Raw genomic sequence first — 21,098 nt, forward strand, 5'->3', positions numbered from 1 at the left:
ATTGATGAGGAAGGTCTTGGAGTTCAGGAGGTTGGAGAACTGGTTGAGTGCTTGAGTCACTATGGCACGGCGAGCCTCTGGGATGTCAAGCTTTCCTGTGATCATCACGTCATTGGCACCGTCCTTAGAGGGCAGGAAGAAGACACGGTCTGTGTAGGTTTTGTAGTCCAGGAACGGGATTCTTCCCTCACTGAGTTCATTGGTGTGGTCCTCCATCTCGATCATCAAGTCTGCGAGATGGAAATGAAGAAAATAAAACCTCATTTGTATTTAATAAGCAGCTTCGTGTCATTTGTTTGCTGCTCGTCTGTTTCAATCATTAGACTGTGAGAAAGCGAGAGCGTGGCAGAGGAAAATTATTTCAGCTGTAAAAGATTGTTTTCTATTACTGTTGCTGCAAAACTGCTCCTCAATGATGATAACGTGACGTTAAGCAGGAGAATTAATTTAATTCACTGCTGTGCAATACATCAAAGAAATGTAATCAGAGCTATGAAGCACGTCATTACTTTATAACTTCTTAGAAACATGGATCATTTGAGGGGCATTACAGTTATTGCAGTTTCTGCACAACTGCACTGTCTTGTACCTGTGAATTCTTTCTTGCAGCGGTCCCGCACACTCTCCTCCAGATTCTCCAGCTGGTGTTTCACTTTCTCATATTCCCGCTCAGCCTGTTGACTCTTTCTCCTAAACAGATTCAACAAACACAAAAAGCATCATGAGAAACTAAGTCTTTGAATAATATTGAGACCCCAGGAATGATGTGTTACAATGTTACAATTGACTTAGCAGACGCTTTTATCCAAAGCGACATACACCAGAGAGTAAGTACAACATTAATCCATTCATACACCACCACTGAAGCAGCGGGAGCAATGCAGGGTTAGGTGTCTTGCCCAAGGACACATCGGACATGTTGCTCAGCTGGGGATCGACCTTCTGGTTGAGAGGCGACGACTCTACCAACTGAGCCACAGCCGCCCCCTGATATAGGAATAGAGCTATCACATTTTGAAATCAGCCTTCCGACCATTCCAATCAAAAAGGCCTTAGTGAACTTAAAACCTCATGAGTAATATTATGTAACAGAAGATCAGCAGTAGGAGTCTTCAGATGATATTCAGACTTATTTAAACATTTTGATGTGTTGTTGTGTTTCAAATTTGGGAATTGAACCTTTACTCCTGCTGATGTACATTAGCATTAAAAAAAAAAAGATTCTAAACATTTTTTAAAGTGTGAAATGGTCCCGAAGTCAAGAATAATGAATGACTAATAAAGCTTCAGTCATAAGAATTCTGAGGTTGCACCACCTCTGGGTCCCACAATGAATCAGATGGGTGTCAAGGTTTTTGAAAAATTAGAAAGGCAAATTGTTTCTGTTACACAATGTTCTTTTTATCTTGTCTTTTGGGCTTTTCTTCATTCAACCAAAATCTTCGGTATGAGGTAACAAAAACAAACTGTTTGACCTTCCTACAGTTTGTTCATCTGACAGATATCCAAAATATAAATTGTTTGCCCAATTACTTTTTATATTAAATACACAAACAGTACGGACATATGAGGGACCTTAAAGATGAAGGAACAAAAAGTGATTTAATAAAAACATAAAGATTGATAAACCTAAAAGGCTAGAGGAACCTCAGGCATAAAACATAGCTTGTTAGTAAGCCAGATCGGTGACATTTTGTGATGAAGAGCACAGAAATAGCCTCTCCTGAAAGTGAAAAACTGACATAGAGATATAAATGGAGTTACGTGGCATTAAATTCAAGGACCAAGAAGTTTGGATAATTGCGTTTCTGCAGAACATTTTAAAAACGATGGTGTCTGTGGCATTAAAGCTAAATAACTCTAACTCACCTGTAGCAGTAGACAGAGATGGCGATGATGAGCAGCATGGGCACAATGACAGCGGGGACGATGATGTAGAGCGACAAATCATTCTTCTTCTCATACTGCACCGAGTCGACCAACCACTCCCTATTCCCAAACTTGATCTGGGAATAAACACAGAGAAAGAATGGTATCATCAGCATGAGCTCTCTCTTAAACCACAGATTTATACTGATAGGATTAAATGGTAAAGAGGAATCAGGGACGGAGGAGAATCGACATAATAGCCCTCAGTTCTTCTAAAGCAGCGTCAGGAGCTTTCAGAGTTTTTAAGGTGTGTGGGGGATTTATAGGTTGTTGTTCCCATATTAAATGTACAAAATGAATAAATGTAGAGAGTTAAATACTTCCTCATCAATCTTTTTCTATGTAGTTATTCTGTACTATTGATAGTCCAGTGGCATCACTTCATCATGCAGCACAGAGACACAGAAGTAAAACAATAGCTTACGGCGAGGAGCTACCCAGAGGAGAGGTTACAGTGCTCATCACAGTTGTGCCTAAGCTATTATTAAATGTAATTACACAGGCCTGTAACAACAGGAAAACTGTTAAGCAGTAAAAAGTGGCATCTCAAGATGTACAGTAGTCTTGCCTTTAGAGAGGCAGAGTCATGATTCATTCTCTCATTTTTAAGTGTGTGAGTGTGTCTGCGTGTGGAATGTGAGTACGTTTATTTATCCAAGTACTGCACTTAAGAAAACAGTGAGAATCTTCATTCAACATATTTTTTTCCAATTTAAACACATTTCAGACGAGCATACTGCTCCTTTCACAAATGCTGTAACATATTGAGATTATTGTAACAAACCTTCAGCAGAATTCAAAGAGGCTGATGCTTTATTATAAACTTAACACACCAAGACTATACACAGAAAGTAGAGCTGAAACAATTAGTGGACAAACAAACAAATCTTTAACAAATGATAGTCATTTTAAAACATTTTCTTTTGGGGGTGTTGGACCGTTCGACCGAACCCAGTAAACATTTGATGGAAAAAATAATCTACTTATTAAACTGCTATGTAGTATTGTATGTAATATTGAAGTTATTTATAATATATTACATCCTTAGAAAATCTAAAATCAACGGGATAAAGTGCAGCTTTCCAATGTATGCTTTAGAACAGTGGTTCTCAACTGGTCGAGCCTCAGGACCAACCACCAAATTGTTTCATAAAAACATTGCGACCTAAATTTCTAATATTTTTCAATCAACTAGATTCTATTTAATAAAAAATCGTGAAGTTTGGACCTCAAGACTGTACAAAGCGTGATAATAAAAATGAACAGAACGAAAAAAAAAGAAAGACTTTTTGACAAAAGAAATCTTCCAGGCACACCTTCTCGACCCACTGAAAACAGCTCCGCGACCCACTTTTGGGTCCCGACCCACCAGTTGAGAACCACTGCTTTAGAATAAACAATCTTATGATTTAATATACAGTTTTTAATATTCATTGGGGGCATTTGTTGTGTGGTACAGATTTTGAAGGCCTTCTTCCCCCCTGTTTGTTTGATTGCTCTCTGTCTGAACTGACCGTTAAGTCCAGCAGCCTGGGCCGGGTGTCTCTGCGCTGGAGTCTGGAGCGAGCGCTGGGCGGGGTGGAAGGCGGGTCCAGAAATAGCTTGTCGTCCTGAAGCGTGTTGACCAGACAGGGAACGTCGCCAACAAACGCTTGAGCCTCTTTGGCCGTCATAGCTTTGGAGAATCCCCGACCCTGCAGGAGAAGATCAACTGTCATGCTCAAAATCACCAAATTACATCGGAAGAAATTAGTTTCTGCATTTAAATACCACCAAGTCATCATATGAGGAGTATTGAAAACATAATTTTACGCTTTTTCATTATTAAAGAACGGAACGTTTATGAGAGTTATTCAGTGTTCAATTTTGAGCGCTGAAAGTAATTAAAAAGATTGAGATTATATACAATGTAAGCACATTTGCAAGTAATTTTCCATCTAAAGACACTTTGGGCACAGCTCCAGTTAATCGTTCAGTCCTGGCATTGAGTCTGCACATTTCTACAGTACACGTCTGTATCCACAGACATGCTTTCAATTACTCTAATGCAGTCTGAAATATACAAAGGTGAAGTGAGCCAACATCTACTGTAAGTAATTATAAAGTAAATGGTAAATGGACTTGAGCTTGTATAGCGTTTTTGTTGTCTTCCACTCAAAGCGATTTTGAAACCACAGGTCACACCTTCCCATTCACACCACATTCACACACTGATGGCAGAGGCTTCTATGTAAATTACATAATTTTTTATCTTTTAATAAGATGTTAAATTATTTAAAGAGCCCATATTATGCCCTTTTTGGGGTTTGTATATTTAATCTATGTACTTACTTTTGTACGTTCACAATAGCTAAAGTCCAAAAAAAGTGTCTGTTTTCATGTACTGCTCCTCCTTGCTCCCTCTCCGCTCTGAGTCTGTCAGCTACGCTCTGCTGAGCCCCCACTGTTAGACCCCACGTGGGCCAAGTCTGCTCTGATTGGTCTGCTGATCCGCTCTGTCGTTATTGGTCAGTTGCTCAGCACGTGTCTCGGAAATTTCAACATGAGCTGCAGGGCTTGCCACAACGAGCCAATGGGCTTAGATCAGTGATCTCACACTGACAATGACGTCGGACTGACAATTTTTTATCGAGGGGGGCTAGAACCAAGCGTTACATGCAGCTAATGCTACAGCTAACAGGAGGAGGTAGGAGAAGCCGCGTTTCCGCGGACTTTGAATTTTTGCACATAGATGTGCCTAAACATGCACAGGACACTTGGAAAACACACTAAAGAGCATATAAAACCAGAAAAAGCATAATATGGGACCTTTAACATAAATTAACTTTAAATGAAGGCTTAATGTGTTTTACAATCAATCAGACATGCTGTTTATTGAGTCTTCAAAAATGTAAAAATAATATAAAACTGAAAATTTGATGTTAGATTATCCAGTAATTCAAAATAAATTTAAAAAAGAACCAACATGGATTATCAGGAATATGTTTTCTTTTGCAGTTAATCATCTCGTGCCATTTCAGATTCATCATGTGAAACAAATAAACGTCGATAATTGCAACTATTATCCTCCATTTGTCTCAGTTCATTTGATTTCTAAAAATAATCACACCACTGAGCTGAATTATTAAATGTGTTTCTATTTGCATAATTTCTACATGCAATCAAACTTAACCATAACTTGAGCAGCTAAAGAAGGAAAATGTTGCAATTCAGCATCTTTTCCATTTTTGTCACCAAGTCCGATAATAACGGCATTGTGCTTAATCCCTTCACATTAACCGCAGCGTAATAAGGAGCCTGAGCAGCCGGTACTCACAGTGACGATGATGATGCTGGCCTCGGTGATGACTTTCTTTTGCAGCTTATCAAAGCAGGGGTCAGGGTGGTAGTCGAAGGGCTTCAGCTCCTTCACCCAGTTGTCAAGCTGGACGTAGGTTTTGTACGGCTGGATCAGGGAGTCGTTCACTGTCGGAGACCGAAACTGGATGACTGTGTCATTCTTGTCATGAGCCTCCTGAATGTGTAGGAAAGAGTCAAATATCACAACTGGGAATAAATAATACATTACAAGTTATATGTTGACATATACAAAAAAACGGAAACGCAAACACAAGGAGCTGCGGTTTTGGAAGAGGCAGTAAATTACTACATTGTTGTGTAAGTGAAGAGTGGTTTGGGGGTGGTGTGGACTGAGATGAAAGTCTGATGGGTGGGAAGGGGAAAGTAAAAAATATGAGTCCCTTTGAGGTAGTTCTATTTAAATCCCAATCTGCCTTTGTAGAATAACAGCCTCTGATGAATCATAACTTGTACTGAGTCATTCCTCCTCTGGCTTTGTTGTGTTTTTGGTTAGCTGGACTGATGGTGATATTTCTGTCACTCCCTGATTGTTTAGATAGAAGGCTGATAAAACTGTGCATGACAGCTTAGCTCGAGAGTCCTACGCGTGGTTTAAGATTTCCAAAAGACAAGGCAAAAGGCGGAGGCTACATCAGATAATGCTTGGAAGTAATTCAAGCAATCCAACTGTAAATGGCTTACATTAACATCCTTCTAACTTCCTTTAAGTTGTGGTAATAAAATTCATTAAAGGACTAATCTGAAGCAGCTATGTGTGATCCTTTAATAGAAACACGCACATAAGAAATAGTTCAACACTCTAAGGACAATGCGGAGAAGCTAGAAGCTAAATATGGAGCTACTGCAGCGAGCAGCCTGTTAGCTTAGCGAAGCTCAAAAACAAGAAAACACAGCAAGCAGCCTGTTAGCTTAGCTTAAAGAGAAGAAACTACAGCCAGCAGACTGATAGCTTAGCATGAAGATAGGAAATGGGCAACATCTAGCCTGGTTCTGTGAAAAGGTTAGGTAATCCACCTCCAGATCATCAAACGATCATTTATAATTAGCTTGGGTGAATCTCTACTAAAAATGTAGTTATAAAAACATGAATTTTGAGTTTCACAAGGCTTATTTTTTTTGTCTTCTGAAGAACACACTGAGTTTACGTTCATATGAGATGAATATTGAACTGAATTTAATTAAATATCCATTCTCTTCCAAGAGAAACACCTTCCTGGAGTCTCCACTGGTTGCCTCACAATTGCTCAGTGTCAAGAAAATGTCTGCCTAAAAAACTCTTCATAAAAGGAAAGTCTACACAGAAATACTTTGACTTGTCAGTGTGCATAGGATTCAGTGTTTATGATATTATTTTGTTGTCATGTTATTTGAAGTGTCTTTTGTTATTTAAAAAAAAGATCTTGCCTTTAAAAAAATGAATTGTATTTGATTGAGTCTAGCTGGGAATTCTGTTTACTTAGAAACTGACGGGTTTAAATGTTTTTTTTAGCTCTCTGTGTTATTTGTTCACTACCAACCTTTTGATGCAACACATTTTAATTTAGTGTTGAGTACAGATGTACATTATTTCAAGGATAAGTTTGACCAGCTCTTTAATTTTTGAATAACGAATAGAATGAATAGAAACTGAACACAAACCACAGCTTTGAGCAGCTAACCTGACCTACAATGTAAACAACATGTTTCCACTACACAAAGCTAGCTGCATTAATGAGTTAGAAATATTCGGGTCCAGTTCAGTGGATAGACTTAAAACCAAGAGAAGCTTATGAAGTTGACCAGCTAAAGCCTTTGAGATAACACTTTACATCCGCAGATAGTTTATTGCAGCCAGAAGTCTTTTCAAATCTCTGCTGTCCCCGGGTAGTGGGGACCAGAGACTTGGCCAAGAGTAAAGTGGTGAAGAGCGACATAGCCGCATAATCTTCTGCAACCTTAATGCCGGTATTAAATTTAGCCCTTTTAATGAAATGAACAAAATTGCTGCTGCTTAACACAGCGCAGTACACTGGAGGGCAGGCGGCAGCAGGCTGTGTACAACTCCTTCAAGTTTCCTGGCAGAGTCAGTGCTGCTTGAACAAGCTGGACAAGGAACATAGTGATTTTGTGAAACAGTGGTGCTGCTATCTGCATTCCTGCAGGTCTGAAGGATTTATGGTCTAAACAGTGAGATGGAGTCATAATAGCTTATGGAGTAGACTATGAGTTTGCTGGTGTGTGTGTGTGTGTGTGTGTGTGTGTGTGTGTGTGTGTGTGTGTGTGTGTGTGTGTGTGTGTGTGTGTGTGTGTTTGTATGTGTGTTTGAATGTATCACTGTAGTTGTGGGCTCATGAGATGTGTTCAGATCGATGTACTGTGCTGCTACTGTGAGGGGAGGAATGGATTGAAAAGTAGAGATTCCTGGAGTCAATGTGTGCATACTGGAGCAATTGAAGAGCGGAGAGTGATAAGATCAGGGAAATTAAGACTTTTAAAGCTGAATAATAACCAGTGGGTTGATTGGCAGAAGGAAAGAAAGACGATGATAAATAAAGGGAGCATCAGAAGAAATAGAGGACACACACACCTCAAATGATGTTGAGTTGTCTCTTTCGACCTTTAAGACAGCAGTCTGGATCAGGTCAAAGCTGGAGCCGGTCACCACAATGTTCCTCCCTCCACTAAAAAAACAAACAAAACAGGCTTAAATACACAGCTAACAACACAGTAAAACACATATATGAGTAAATATATCAACAGCCAAACAAAGATAAACCCCAAGGGAGAGTTACGGGAAGACATACGCGCTTCTTAAATTGTGCCTGGAGTAATTTTCAGCGGAGATGAAAACAAATTAGTTTAGGCTGTCTGTTCCTCCAGTCTGTGTGCCTAATCACACGCGCCCTGGTGCTTTCAATCGCACAGAAAAGCAAGATAACCATCTAATGCATCCATTTTCAGCGATCGTCAAGCAGTTCAATGCAACATCAAAGACTATCATTTATAACCCCTTCAGCTGATCAGAAGTCAGAGTGGGAAAACTCCTGCATGTAAACACATGAAACACAAGAGGACTCTGCAACTCTTGAAGGACAAATCACACTTTTAGAAACAAAAAGGTTTCTTGGTGTTTTTAACCTCTACAAAGCTGGAGAGAGATGGAAGCTTGGAGGTCAGAGAAGAGGGCAGGTATTTTTCTTAGTGGGCAATTTTCCATGACAGTACTGTTCTGTTTGACCTTGTCAACAATAACAATTTTGTAGCTTTTCCTTTTTTACTTCTCAAATAAAAATGAAAACAATTTGACGTTTCTATGAGCTATTTCAAGTTCTAACTGTTTTTTTCTTCTTCAATTATGGTATCTAGAAGTCATAAAGTATCTATTCTCCAACAAGATTGAACGTCATTAGTTTGCACACATTTTATTGCAATAACTGGTCAAAGTGAAAATTGGAACGTAAAACACTCAGGAAAGTTATTGAGAAGTACCCTAAGGGGTACATGAAGTAATGTGCCATTTTTTATGAAACTACATCCAAAAGTTGTTGAAACAGTGAATACCAAAAACACAAAAATAACTTCTTTGTGGTGCACAGAGAAAAGCTAAGGGGTGGTTCTAATTCATGTGATTCCTTCAGATTAGATTAGATCAATTTTACTGTCTGTCCAAACAGTGACAGAAATTCCCCTTTGACAAGGCTCAAAAAAATAAACATGTCTTACATAAAAAACCCATATAAAACCCCACATATAAATCTGTTTGATTTTGTTCAGGCTGGTTATTGCAGAGGGAATGAAGGATTTTTTGTAAATGATTTTCGAGGCCAGAGGGACTTTGTAGCGTCTGCCTGATGGCAGCAACTTGCACTTTAGCACCATTGTTATTTCAACCATTTGTCATGGCAAGCCATCCAATATGTATGATATTTAAGTCTAGATCAAAATGCTGAACCTACAGGCATTGACAATCAGAATTAATTTTGAACAAAATAAATTGGTCCCTCAAATCAATTTATTTTCTGTAGCAGACAATGCTGTCCCAAATCTCAAAAGAATAAATCAGTCTGGCTATAAAAAAGGAGAGTAACATCTTTCAAATACCAAACCTTCTCTTGCGCATCCTGGCTCCTTGAGATGAACCAAATATAACAAACATTTTGACTCAAGTCAAAGGTCACTACACTACAGCTCAATACTGACCAGACAAAGCTCCCTTTGGGATGGTGGTCGTGCACGATGGGATTTTCCAAGAATTCGAAGGCGTCTCTGATGGTTTTTGTGGTACTCTTTCCATACATCACTGTGACGGTGAGACGTTCGGAGGGCACCTTCTCTAGGTATTCTCCTGTCCTGCAGGTGATCTGCTCTCCAAAGTGCTCCCTGCCAACACAAGGACATATTTCAACGCTGGCTGGCTGGAGGAGTTAGGGGTCGCACAGGGTCACTGTGCAGTGGAAGCCAACATGGCAGCGGCCTGACAGCTTGTTAAATTTTGGCTTTGCTGCTCTATAGCTCGTTAGTTTTGTGTTACCGCTGCCTAAAATGTCACTACGGGCTGGTTTTGACAGAACACCCGTGATCACAACAGCTGAAGCGAAATGTGAGAGAGAGAATAAAAATCCTGCATATGACACCTTAGTTAAGGTCAATTCCATTTTTACTGCAGGAATGTAAAAAAAAAAAATCAATTTAGGCTTCAAAGTGTGCATACTGTAGAATTTGCATAGAATACAATGTCTGAATAACAAGTAGCACTTATCAACTGAATGGACTGAATTGAAAAGAATTGGAGTTTGGCGTGAATGACAATTAAGAAAAGAAATCCTTACACAGTGCAGTCCACAGTCCCCACGGTGACCTGGACGTCTTCTTTACTGCCAGTGTCCAGAAAATGTCCTTTAATTGTAATAAGGGTGCCCCCAGCTTTAGGACCTCTGGAGGGTTTCACTTCTGCGGGAATCGGGTCCTGGTGAGGGGATGTAGGGGGTTGAAGAGGTGGAGGGGTTAGCAAAGATCCAGCATAAATACATACTCATCTTTCTCCTGCAAGGATTTACATGCAAACCGGCGCTCCAACCTACACGCGGCACACTCATAGAATAGCTACACACACAAAAACAGTGCAAGTCATACACACACACTTCCCCTCACCCTTCTTGATCTCCCCCGCTCTATTAGACACATTCACACACACACACACACACACACACACACACTCACACACACACACCCATACAAGCACCACATCTGCCTCAATTTGCTGAGCAAACAGTTAGGCGGAGCACTCCCCTGTGGGGGAGCTTTAGCAGAGCCGCAGATATGAAAAGCCAGTTAAATAGCTACGCTGGAGCCTGTTAAAGTATTAGAGAGAAAAGGGGGCCCACTGCATTGAATCTGGTTAGAGAGGAATGCATACACATTGTGGCTTTTTTGTACGGTACAGTGCATTATTACCGTAATATGAGGGCATCTAAGCGCTTAATTTAGCAACACATTAGGACGCTGGATTTGTACATTCACTGTAAATGACATGACCTTGGTATGATCTGATCAAAGGCTCTTTGCAGTAATGAGATAAAACATAAGAGAGAGGCCTTCAAAATATCAAAAGCAGTTGAAAGCTTCTGAATGTGTTTGTTTTAGGGATTTAGAATTGAACACTTTCATTCTGACAGTTTAGGTAAGGACAATTCAAGAAAAAGATAAACTTACCCTGTAGGTGAAGTACATGGAGGAGGTTCCTTTCTTTCCCCCCTTCACTTCCACTTCCACCTGGCCCCAGTTATTTCTCATATCCCGAACCGGATCGATCACACACACCACGCTGGAAAGGCAACAAGGAGGACTTTTATTGAAAACAAGGGATGCAAAACAATAACTGATATTATAAAACAAAAATGTCACACAACTTAAAGACTTGTCCAATATCCTGGACACACAAGGTATGACTTAAGATTGCTTCTGTTATCTCATTAACAGAACCAAATCTCAAAATAATTACTGACACATAAGGGCTCACATGAAATCAAATGAAACAAGACTCATTACAACTTTGTTTTAGACATATACTATCTGAACTATTGTTTAATTTCAACATGTTTGTTTTTGTGGAAACTGAATCAGCATTTTTAAGCTGCACTTTGAGTACTGCAGGAGAAGACGGTGAAAAGAGTGTAGTAATTTATAAAAAAGTAGTAACAGTAACTAAGAGAACCAAACTCACATGTCTTTTGTTTTCGACATTTTGAAGTGGGCAGACGGGCTAAATAAGTTCCTAAGATTTAAGTACTGTTGTTGACTAAGCAGCTATAAACGTTGAATGATTTCTTATGCCAGATTGGCTGTGTCTAGCATCTGAGAAATTGGACCCTCTGGGAATTTCCCACATTGCATTCGGAATTGTGTGATAAACCAAACACGTCTCAGTCTGGCGCGGTCCTCTGGGAATGTGTGTTGCTTATGAAAGAGGTCAGCATAAAGTGGCAAGCCTTGCTCGCTCTAACAGGTGGGCCGCGAGTAGACAATTAACAGCTACAGCAGTGTTGTGAAAGGATTAAATCTCACATTGGAAAAGCCGACAGTTTAAAGTGAATGAGCTAAAACATGCAGTCGACCATGCAGGACAACTAACAACAAGATGAAGACCACTGTACAGGCACGTTAGCGCCGAAAGTAGATGATTTAAGGTTGGATATCGTTCCATCTGGTCTCATAAATCCTGTTTTATGCCTCATCCTGCAGATGGCGGGGCAAGAATTTGTCATAAACGTTGATCAATCCTGCCAGGTGTCAACAGTTCTGGCTAATGGCTGTCGGGCATCAATGTGGAAGTCTTCTCTTTTAAAGACCATTTGTATGAAGTGAACACTTTTGAAACACAGCTGTGACTGAAGTAGATTTGTGAGGCATCAGTTTTATTCCAGCAAAAGCTCGTTTGAGCACCTCTGGGATGAGGAGAAGCACAGTCTGTGGCGAATCTGTGATGCTTTTTGTGTGAATCACTACACAAACGTATTTAGATTATGGTCCTCTGTCAATTATAAGATGTTTATGAGTTATAAGCAAATCAACAAGAGAGACTTTTACCCTCTTAACTTCTGTAATATTTTTTCATCCAGTCCCCTAGGCCTCAAAAAAAGCAAAGATTAAGAACAGTTGAATATATGAAAACAAATGTGAGTAGCAGAATTTACGGAGCTCATTAACTTCTCATAGCCTCAAACTGTACACATAGTAGCTGTTGTTTCTCGGCATGAATTATCTGACAATTCCTTTTTTTTTTTTTTTTTTTTTCCCACTGTATTTGTGTAGGACTTGAATGCAGTAAATGTATTTTTTTTAAGCTGGTTTTGTTGCTTCTGCACAGAAAAAGCACCAGCCTACTTCTCCCACCTCTGCATTTGACTTTTAAAAGAGTGATTTTGTTTCTGAATCAACTCACACCTGGAGACTTTCAGATCAATATGGTGGCATAATGAGCTAATTAAAATATACACCCAGGTCACCTCGAGGAGAGAGGCAAAGCTCTACTTAGCTGATAAGGTATCCAAAAGTTTATGAAAGAAGCATTTTATGCAGTTTAACCGAAAGTAAATAACCAAAGGACTATACGTGTTTGTGTGTGTTGCTTCTGATTTATTGGCTAGAACAAAGTGGACATGTGTAAGTATTACCTTGTGGAGACGGCGTACTTCTCCTCCTGATGGATACACGGCACCCCGACCACGTTGATGCTTTTGATGTCTGATTTGTGGATGCCGAGGTTTGAGCCCCGGATGGTGATTGAGATTCCTCCCTGCAGTGGGCCATAACGGGGGATGATCTGGATAGTGGGCGATGCAGGAAAGGGGGGGGGGGGGGGGTGGGTGGTGGTGGGTGTTTATAGGAAGAAAGGATTTGAAATGGATTTAGACAGATTAGTTGTGCAATAGGAACATACAAGAGATTTACACAGACTGTGTAAGTCGGCTGAATAGTTGCAGTTTAAGTGTTAAATATTCAAAGCCTTGCTTGAGAATTACATCCATACTGTATGAGTCATGCATGAATGTTTGTGAAGGTATAAGAAGCCAACCAGTGCTGGATTATTTATGATAATACTAATAATACGTGAGGAAAATAAAACACTTTATGACACAAAATGGGCTTATGTTGTATGATGAAGTACAATGTAAACATTTATGTTCTATAATAGTATGTACATTAGTGTACTATAAATAAGCTGAAGATATTTTTTATAAAAGATGGAAGTAAGAGTAAAAACAAGATTATAGTAACTTTGCAAAGTAAATGTAATTAAAATGTTAGTTATTTTGAATTCATCTTAAATCGATCCAGACCGAGACTTTGAGGGCACAACGGATTTTTAAAAAATGCTAATGTCAGCATACCAACATTGTTATAATCACAATGCTAACATTCGGATGTTTTGGAGGTTTCATGTTGACAATGTGCAGCATTTAGGTGAGCAACACATGTCTACACCAATAGACATTCTTCTGTGATATCTTCATTAGCGGTTGTATCAGTAGGGCTGTAGTCTGGGTGGTCATAACCTCTGTCACATCGACATCCACACAATTACTCATTGATTTTTGTCAATGACAATGAGGCACCAACAATTAAGTGAACAAAGAAAGTATTGATCCAACCCCAAATGTGCTGGAGATCACATCAACACAATCCCAAGGAGAAGTAGACTTTCAACTTCATAAAAAAAAAAAAGTCTGTAAATGACTCCAATCAATAATCCAATCAGTGAAGTCCGACCCATTTGACTGCTAATCAAGAGCCTTGAACGAATGTTTCAAGTTAAGAGGTCAAGAAAAACAGAGGACGTTACTTACATCAGTGATCAGGGGGTCAGGGCACTCGGTGTTGTAAGGGTCCTCCGACACTTGCTTGCACAACTTCTCGTACACACACGCCTTCTGCTTGGCACACCATACACACCGAAACTTTGGGTCAGCGTTCTTGCAGAGACTACAGTCCTCCCTCCCCATGGAGCAATTATACAGAGTGACTGTGCGGGGGGGGGGGGGGAATGAGGAGAGAAAAAACTGTTGTTACATCTCTAATTTAACATTTTCTATATACAAAGAGTTGTTATTGCATTGTTTTGGTGTGATCTCACTGTCTGTTAAGGATCTTTCAGGATCTGCATCATCTGCTAAATAGATTAAAATGTAGTCTTAAGTAGGATGTGGCTGAAGATTACAAGTTTGAAAATGCCATAAAAAATCTTGTGCTGTGGGAGAAGAAAGTTGGGATACCAGACGTGTTGCTGGCTCTTCATCCCTTTTTAAAGGCAGTTTTAGGCTAACAATGCTACGGGCATTATTCCCCCTGAAACTCTGACTAAATGTCCTCCAGTGATGTCACTTGTGTCAGCAGAGCCTATGGCAAAAGACTAAACGTTTTTAAAATCTGTGTGGGTATGGAGTAAGAAACAAATGAGAACCACAGACATGTGCTGGACACTCCTCGTCCAAGTTTAAGGCTATCAGTGTCAGGCTAAAGTAGTTTACTAGCATAATACACCGCAAACGCTGGCTGCCAGAGATGACTCCAGAGAGAGAGAGAGAGAGAGAGAGCATCTTGGTTTGGGCTGAAGACTACAAGTTGGGAGACACATTTTTGGACTGTGGTGTAAGAAACCAGTGAGAATACCACACATTTGATACCCTCTTTAAACTAGTTAAAGGCAAGCAGTTGAAGGCTACATTAGCCGCTAATAGCATAACACGTCCAAATCTCAGACTCAACTTTCTCTTGCGAGTGTGAGCAATTAAGGCGACAGGTTTTGATCGGAAGAAGGAGGTCTGGAATTTAAAATATGATATCGCTCGCTCTGCTATATTGATTTTTTTTTTTTTTATCATCCATTGTGAGTACCACAATGTTATGGAAGTGCAATTCTGAGTTGGTGGAGCTCTCTTTTAATGGGCGGCTGCAAGTGCTTTGTTTATCGCTTTGCCCCAGGTTTGCCTTACAGGCAACACACAGTCTACCCTCAGGGCTGAAAAAAGAAACCCTCCACTTTCTCTGCATGTTATGATACAATCTGTGGCCTGTTTCCTTAATAGAGTGAAGATGTTTTTTTCCCCCAAAAACAGACTGGAATCAATAAAAAGGAGGTAGTGAGGCACAATGCTGCTTGTAGAAACATCATTTTAACTGTATCTTATCAGGTGAAGGAAACGTATTTATCTTCACTTGATGAGTGCAGTAATACAACAGATCTTGAAACACTATTACCAATCTGTCTATACTTGTTTAATTTGTTTTGTAATTATTCACTGGTTTTTCAATTTGAGGCTTTTCCTGTTTTGTTAAAATAAGCTTACTGAGACCTCTATTAATCATGTTGATACTGCAATCACTAATTGAGTTTTGAAGGGAAACATTTTTTTTTTCATAATGCAGATTAAATGAGTTTCAAATGAATTGACATAAATAAATAAAGGGTACTCTTTATGTTAAAATGCAATGATTTGCCTGTGCCTTGGTTCTCTCAGCTCCGAAAACAATATATGAAATAAATAATTGTTAGGAAATACATGTATGTTGGAATTTGTTAAAGCTCTTCTAGTTGGCCTGATAAGGAAAATGTAAAACAGGCTTTATAATCACTTGTCCTGAATGACCCTGAATCCTCCCTGTTATGTCATAACTATTTATGATAGTACCGTTTATTTTCTAATTAATTTTCAATTGAAGATAAAAAAAGCAGCCTCTTCAGATCCACCAGAGGTCCCACACTGGGACTAGCGCCGTACACACTGGGCATTATAAATAAGATCTCCACATTAACATGTGAGAGAGTGTACCATTCAGCGTGCTGTCCATCTTCTTTCCCGACTCCTTGTCCTTCACATAGAAGAGGACATTGGTCTCCGGTGACTTGTCGTAGGAAAACTAAGAAAATGGAAGAAGATGAATTATTAATTCAGAGACCAGTGATTAATGACAGTTAAGCTCTTCTCTGCAAACAGTGTGGGCTGCCGCTCACCCGTGCCAAGGGAGAGAAAAAAAAAGGGGGGGGGGGGGAGAATGTATCAAGTCTGGCAGATTTTCAGCTGAAGAAATCAACGTTTGAAAAGAACATAGCTGGAGGCTATGCACTGCTTGAGCTTTACCAATCACAGAATCCACAATGTAGAGATGAAGCTAAAATAAGTGAGGGGAGTCTGTCCATTAGAGGGAGCTAGAGAATATCAAAGGGACTGTGGAGAAGAGCTAAAGGGTGAATTAAAGATGAAATCAGCTGTGCAAAGATGAAAGTTTGCATTTAAAGATTTCCAGGGCTGAAGAATGTGCAATCAAGTGGCACTCTTCAATATTTTTTCGCTTGGTTACAGGTTTTTTTTTTTCTCTATTGCACTTTGATAATCCACATATCAGCTACAGTTCAAGGATCTGGGCTGAGAGGAGTGAAAATTGGTCACAAGCTGTGAGGAAGCTGAGCAAAGGAACAATCAGCAGTACAGTTTTAACAGAGACTTAAATGAGTGTGGAGCAACTGGAAAACAGCCGTACTCACACTGAAGCCGCCGAAGGTGTAGAACGGCCCTTCCTCAAATATGACTTCTTCTTCCACAGTTTTCATCAGCTCAGTGCCGATTGTGAAAAGACGACCCTGAAGAAAAAAGAACAAATAAAAACAAGAAACATTATGTGTTAATTTATGTAGATCCTGTTTGCAAAAAGCTTTTCTCTGATTCCACACCCCCCCCCTCCACCCAGCTCTGTAAAACCAGCCACCCAGAAATGTAAAAGACTATCTTGTTCTGCAGACTCTTTCAGCCCCCTCTGTTCTCAACCACTGAAGTTTGGATCAGATGACTGGCTCCTTTTTTTGTTGTTTGTTGTAACTGTGTAGCATGTAAGACAACAAGTGCATTCACAAGTCCTACATGAGCACCAGGCAGAGCCTCAGCTGCACATCTGTTGGCATAATTTACCTCCTATGTTGCCCTTGTTGGGCTTCAATTTATACGGAAAACAAGCAGACCTGTGAAGACATGTTTCACAACTGAAGCAAGGGATATGAAATGATCCTTTGGTATTCTAAACTTTCATCACTTGGATTCTGTGTCATCAAATGGATTACGAAGAGGTGGGGACTTTTAGAAGTATTAATTTCACAAGAATGTACATTTCCATGCAAGAGCATCACATGCAAAAATGCTTGATGTGTCACCGTCTGTAACTTTCTATCACAATGTTACCAGTCAGTTTAGATCAATGAAAGCCAGCCAAAAACACTGTTGCTTAATGTTATTGCCGTGTAAACATCTGCATTAAGAACTCAATTATCATATAAAAAGGAGCGCATGGTGTTCGCATACATCGATTATATGTGTATGCTTCTGCCTCTTTGAAGTATGTAGTCTTTAATTCATGCTAATGACAATCTTAAAATGTTTTTTTGTTGCATTCTTTTCATTTTTTCAAATGCAAAAGATTATTTTTGCATCTGCAGAGTCCCTTGTGAGCTTGAGCATTTCTTCCTTCAAATGGGAGTATTAATTTATTCCCTTGTTAAAGTGCGTGTCCTTATACCAGACCCATGGGGCTTTTTAAAGAGCAGACTAGTCGTTCAGAAGTGCTTTAAATTCTGTGTGTGTACTACTTTACCGGGTAGTGGTCCAAATTGATCCCCTCGAAGCTGATACGAGTCTTGTAGCCCACGGGGATCAGCACAGGATCTGGATTCTCAAACTGAGGACACTTGGCTCCCTGAGAAGGCAATCAAAACCAATCAGATACACCAACTTTTAATAATTTACATTTTAAATAGCACGCCAACCACTTAACGGACACTCTGATCTGCAGAGATAGATAAGTGTATCTCTGAAACATCTGCTGACTTGTAAATTGATATCCTCAATCCTAGAATATTTGTCATGCAAGATCGTGCCAGCTGATACCGGGATTTGAGTTTTTGATTCATTTTCGGGAGAAATTTGGATCTTGAGGGACTTTATCTAATCTGGTGATTTAATGTGCCTTTTAAAACTTCTTCTGCACTTTTCCTGCATTCATTATACTTAGTGTTGCAAATAAAATACCTTGAGTGACATGCATCTGATGTGTTAATCCTTGAAATGACTAACCTGGCGGTGGTTGATGATGTTGGGGCCCGACACACTGTCGTCCATGTCGCTGCAGGTGTGGTCTTGTGTATTCCACTGACAGCCCCACAAACTGGCCACACATGACATGCACCTGAAAACATGCAGAAATACAGACACATGAACACCTAAGATAAGAAAAATGCTTTTACACTCATAATTAGGCAGCAACAGTGGCTCACACGCACATAAAATGCACACACAAACAAAAGCTTAAAACATGCAAACTCATCAAAGAGCATCCCGCACAAAAAATCTATGCTGCTGACAGCCAAATGGATCTCTGCAAGTTCACATAAGCAAAGCTCGTTCATCACACACTCGCCGGCATAAAAGAAATGACGGAAAAAAAATAAGGAGGTGAGAAAAATGGGGAGATTGACTTTCATTTTTTGATTAATGAATAGGAAACTGAGGCAATTTCCTTGGCTCGGTAATAAACGGAGGGAGAGAAAAATGCAAGAGGTGCATTCAAAACCACCGTGCATCACAATTTACAAACAGAGCCTTGATCTCTCATCTGTTCATGCAGGGTGATACATTTACATCAACCTTGTCAGCTGATGCTGTGTTCAGTGTCACTGTGTATTTTTCGGTGAGTGACAGAGCAGAACTGATAGATTAAGAGTCTGACTCACGGCGTGTTTTCAGATTTCCTCACTGTGGCGGCACAGTTATAGAACTTGAACTCCCGCGTTGCCAGCTCCACCGTCTCGTTGACGAAAATCTTGACCGCAACGGCCACAAAGTCTGAGGACACAGCAGAGGAAGGGTTAACATGGGAAGCACTGGCTGTTAGGAGGATACACATTTAACACTCATAAGAACAGGAGAGACGTCTAGAGTCGTGAGTAATTCCGAATATTCATGACTTCCACAGTTCATGATAAGATTTAATTTGTTCATTTATAGAAGACATGACCTTTTAACAAATTGTGACAGAGCATAACCTGAAATCCCTTTAGACTTATTATGTTCTAATTTAACACAGCCTGGAGTCCACAGCCATGCTGGAGGCTATGTAAATTGTCCTTAAATATAACCATGACTTGCATGCATTGCTTACGTTTCCATGCTCACAAAGGGTAATTAAACTCTGAAGTTTTACCTAATTTACACCATATTTATAGCATGTTCGCATGTTAAAATGTAAAGCATGAGTAGCAGAGGCTTACAGGCATGTGATTCATTTTGAAGGGATTTTATCACAAACCAATGTGTTGGACAATTTAAACTTAGTTTTGATAAGTGGAGGACCAAAGATAGAACAATTTACAGATTGAGATCAACCTGTTAGAAGCACAGACTTGTGGTTAGAACCCTACTGCCTCCCTTTCCAAAAGAGGATACTCAAGCACCTTTGATACTCTTTTCATGATCAATCTGGTAATTATCCGATTGCCAAAGCAACCGCCTAAATCTGTTGCGGTAAACTGCAGTCATTTATTCTGTAAAATACATTATTTATGATGTTAATGGAGCTGGTCTTTGTTTTAGGCAAGGTGGTTCACCTGTGCTATAAAACAAACTTTGATCAATCACAAACTGCCCGTGTACATATGCTTTGCCAATTGGCGATACAACCTTGGTTTATAATGAGAAGCAAAGACACTTGCTTTGAAGGAGGATGTATTAAAGACAGAGGGGTTCATCATAAAGAGTGTACCTTGGCCCTCAGTTGTTTGTGGTATGCTTGAAGAGCTGGGCAGATCGCAGGAGACTTGGCCAGAGTCAGACATCACGCCATCACTCCGGAAATACTCCACGGTGCAGTGCAGGTGGTCAGAAAGTCCGATTGCAGGGAGGGACGGGATGTTGATCTTAACCTGAGCAGAAAACAATGTGTTTTTTTTGGGGTTTTTTTACAGAAAAAGGTTTTTGTCCATGGCTGTGTAATAAAAGATTTTGAAAACTGACAGAAAAGTGTGTAATTGAAAAGTAAAAATTGAGAAATTGTTTCTTTTAAGAAGCTGGAGACTGATTGCCAATGAGAAAGAAGGACAGGTGCTGTTGATGGAAAAACACAAGTGAGTCAGGGATGACGGGAAAGAGAAGTAGTGAGGAAGCGGAGGAATAAAAATTTTAAAAAAACTTGAGAGAGAACATGCACAAGAGAGGCTCTCCATCTTCAGGCTTTGAGCACCATCAAACAGGTCGGTTATAATAAGCCAGCTTGGAGTTTTCTCGATGGATCAATACCGAGCAGAACAACCTAGAGCACAGGGTTTTTTTTGATTCACAATGGAAACAGTTTATTACTCAGGCTCTGCATGTTTATGTGCACGCATGTGTGTTCTGCGGAGCCTGAGAGACAGAAAGAGGAGCAGAGAACAAAGGGAGATGAGGAGGAGTGGAAAGAGAGGCAGCACTGTACCTTCTGAGTCTTTTTACAGGAAAGGTTCGGGGGATAGAAGGAGACAATCTTGACACACTGCTGCTTGGGGCTCCACAGCCAACCATTCTTCTCTTCTGCCCGGCGGCACTCAGACCTCCTGGTACACCTTCAGAGGGAGGATGAACAACTCCCATCAGCCCCTGCTCCACACAGTCTAAATGCTTTCACAATGCCTCAAAAATACAACATCTGTGAAGTAACATATATTTAACAGCTTTTGTGCAAAACAACTCTATGCCCAAGTGACTCCGAGCAACGTCTGTGCAGATTTCAAGAGAAGACTGGATATAGATATGAAA

General features: G+C 40.0%; 1 protein-coding gene across 1 annotated transcript in view; it reads right to left on the bottom strand.

The window, feature by feature from the left end:
* The window catches only part of plxnb2b (plexin b2b), a 128,207-nt gene that overhangs the window by 19,984 nt on the left and 87,125 nt on the right, over positions 1 to 21,098 (bottom strand). Inside the window, exons 7-24 of the mRNA XM_061035823.1 lie at positions 20,779 to 20,905; positions 20,071 to 20,230; positions 19,043 to 19,154; positions 18,387 to 18,498; positions 17,908 to 18,009; positions 16,811 to 16,906; positions 16,098 to 16,185; positions 14,115 to 14,290; positions 12,942 to 13,090; positions 10,981 to 11,092; positions 10,098 to 10,234; positions 9,469 to 9,648; positions 7,856 to 7,949; positions 5,246 to 5,443; positions 3,444 to 3,623; positions 1,870 to 2,006; positions 590 to 690; positions 1 to 230 (exon numbers count right to left, since the gene is read on the bottom strand). Of these exons, the coding sequence (XP_060891806.1) occupies positions 1 to 230; positions 590 to 690; positions 1,870 to 2,006; positions 3,444 to 3,623; positions 5,246 to 5,443; positions 7,856 to 7,949; positions 9,469 to 9,648; positions 10,098 to 10,234; positions 10,981 to 11,092; positions 12,942 to 13,090; positions 14,115 to 14,290; positions 16,098 to 16,185; positions 16,811 to 16,906; positions 17,908 to 18,009; positions 18,387 to 18,498; positions 19,043 to 19,154; positions 20,071 to 20,230; positions 20,779 to 20,905 (2,491 nt within the window). The remainder of the gene's footprint in view (positions 231 to 589; positions 691 to 1,869; positions 2,007 to 3,443; positions 3,624 to 5,245; positions 5,444 to 7,855; positions 7,950 to 9,468; positions 9,649 to 10,097; positions 10,235 to 10,980; positions 11,093 to 12,941; positions 13,091 to 14,114; positions 14,291 to 16,097; positions 16,186 to 16,810; positions 16,907 to 17,907; positions 18,010 to 18,386; positions 18,499 to 19,042; positions 19,155 to 20,070; positions 20,231 to 20,778; positions 20,906 to 21,098) is intronic.

This window comes from Labrus mixtus, chromosome 4 (assembly GCF_963584025.1).
Source record: "Labrus mixtus chromosome 4, fLabMix1.1, whole genome shotgun sequence".
NCBI lineage: Eukaryota > Metazoa > Chordata > Actinopteri > Labriformes > Labridae > Labrus > Labrus mixtus.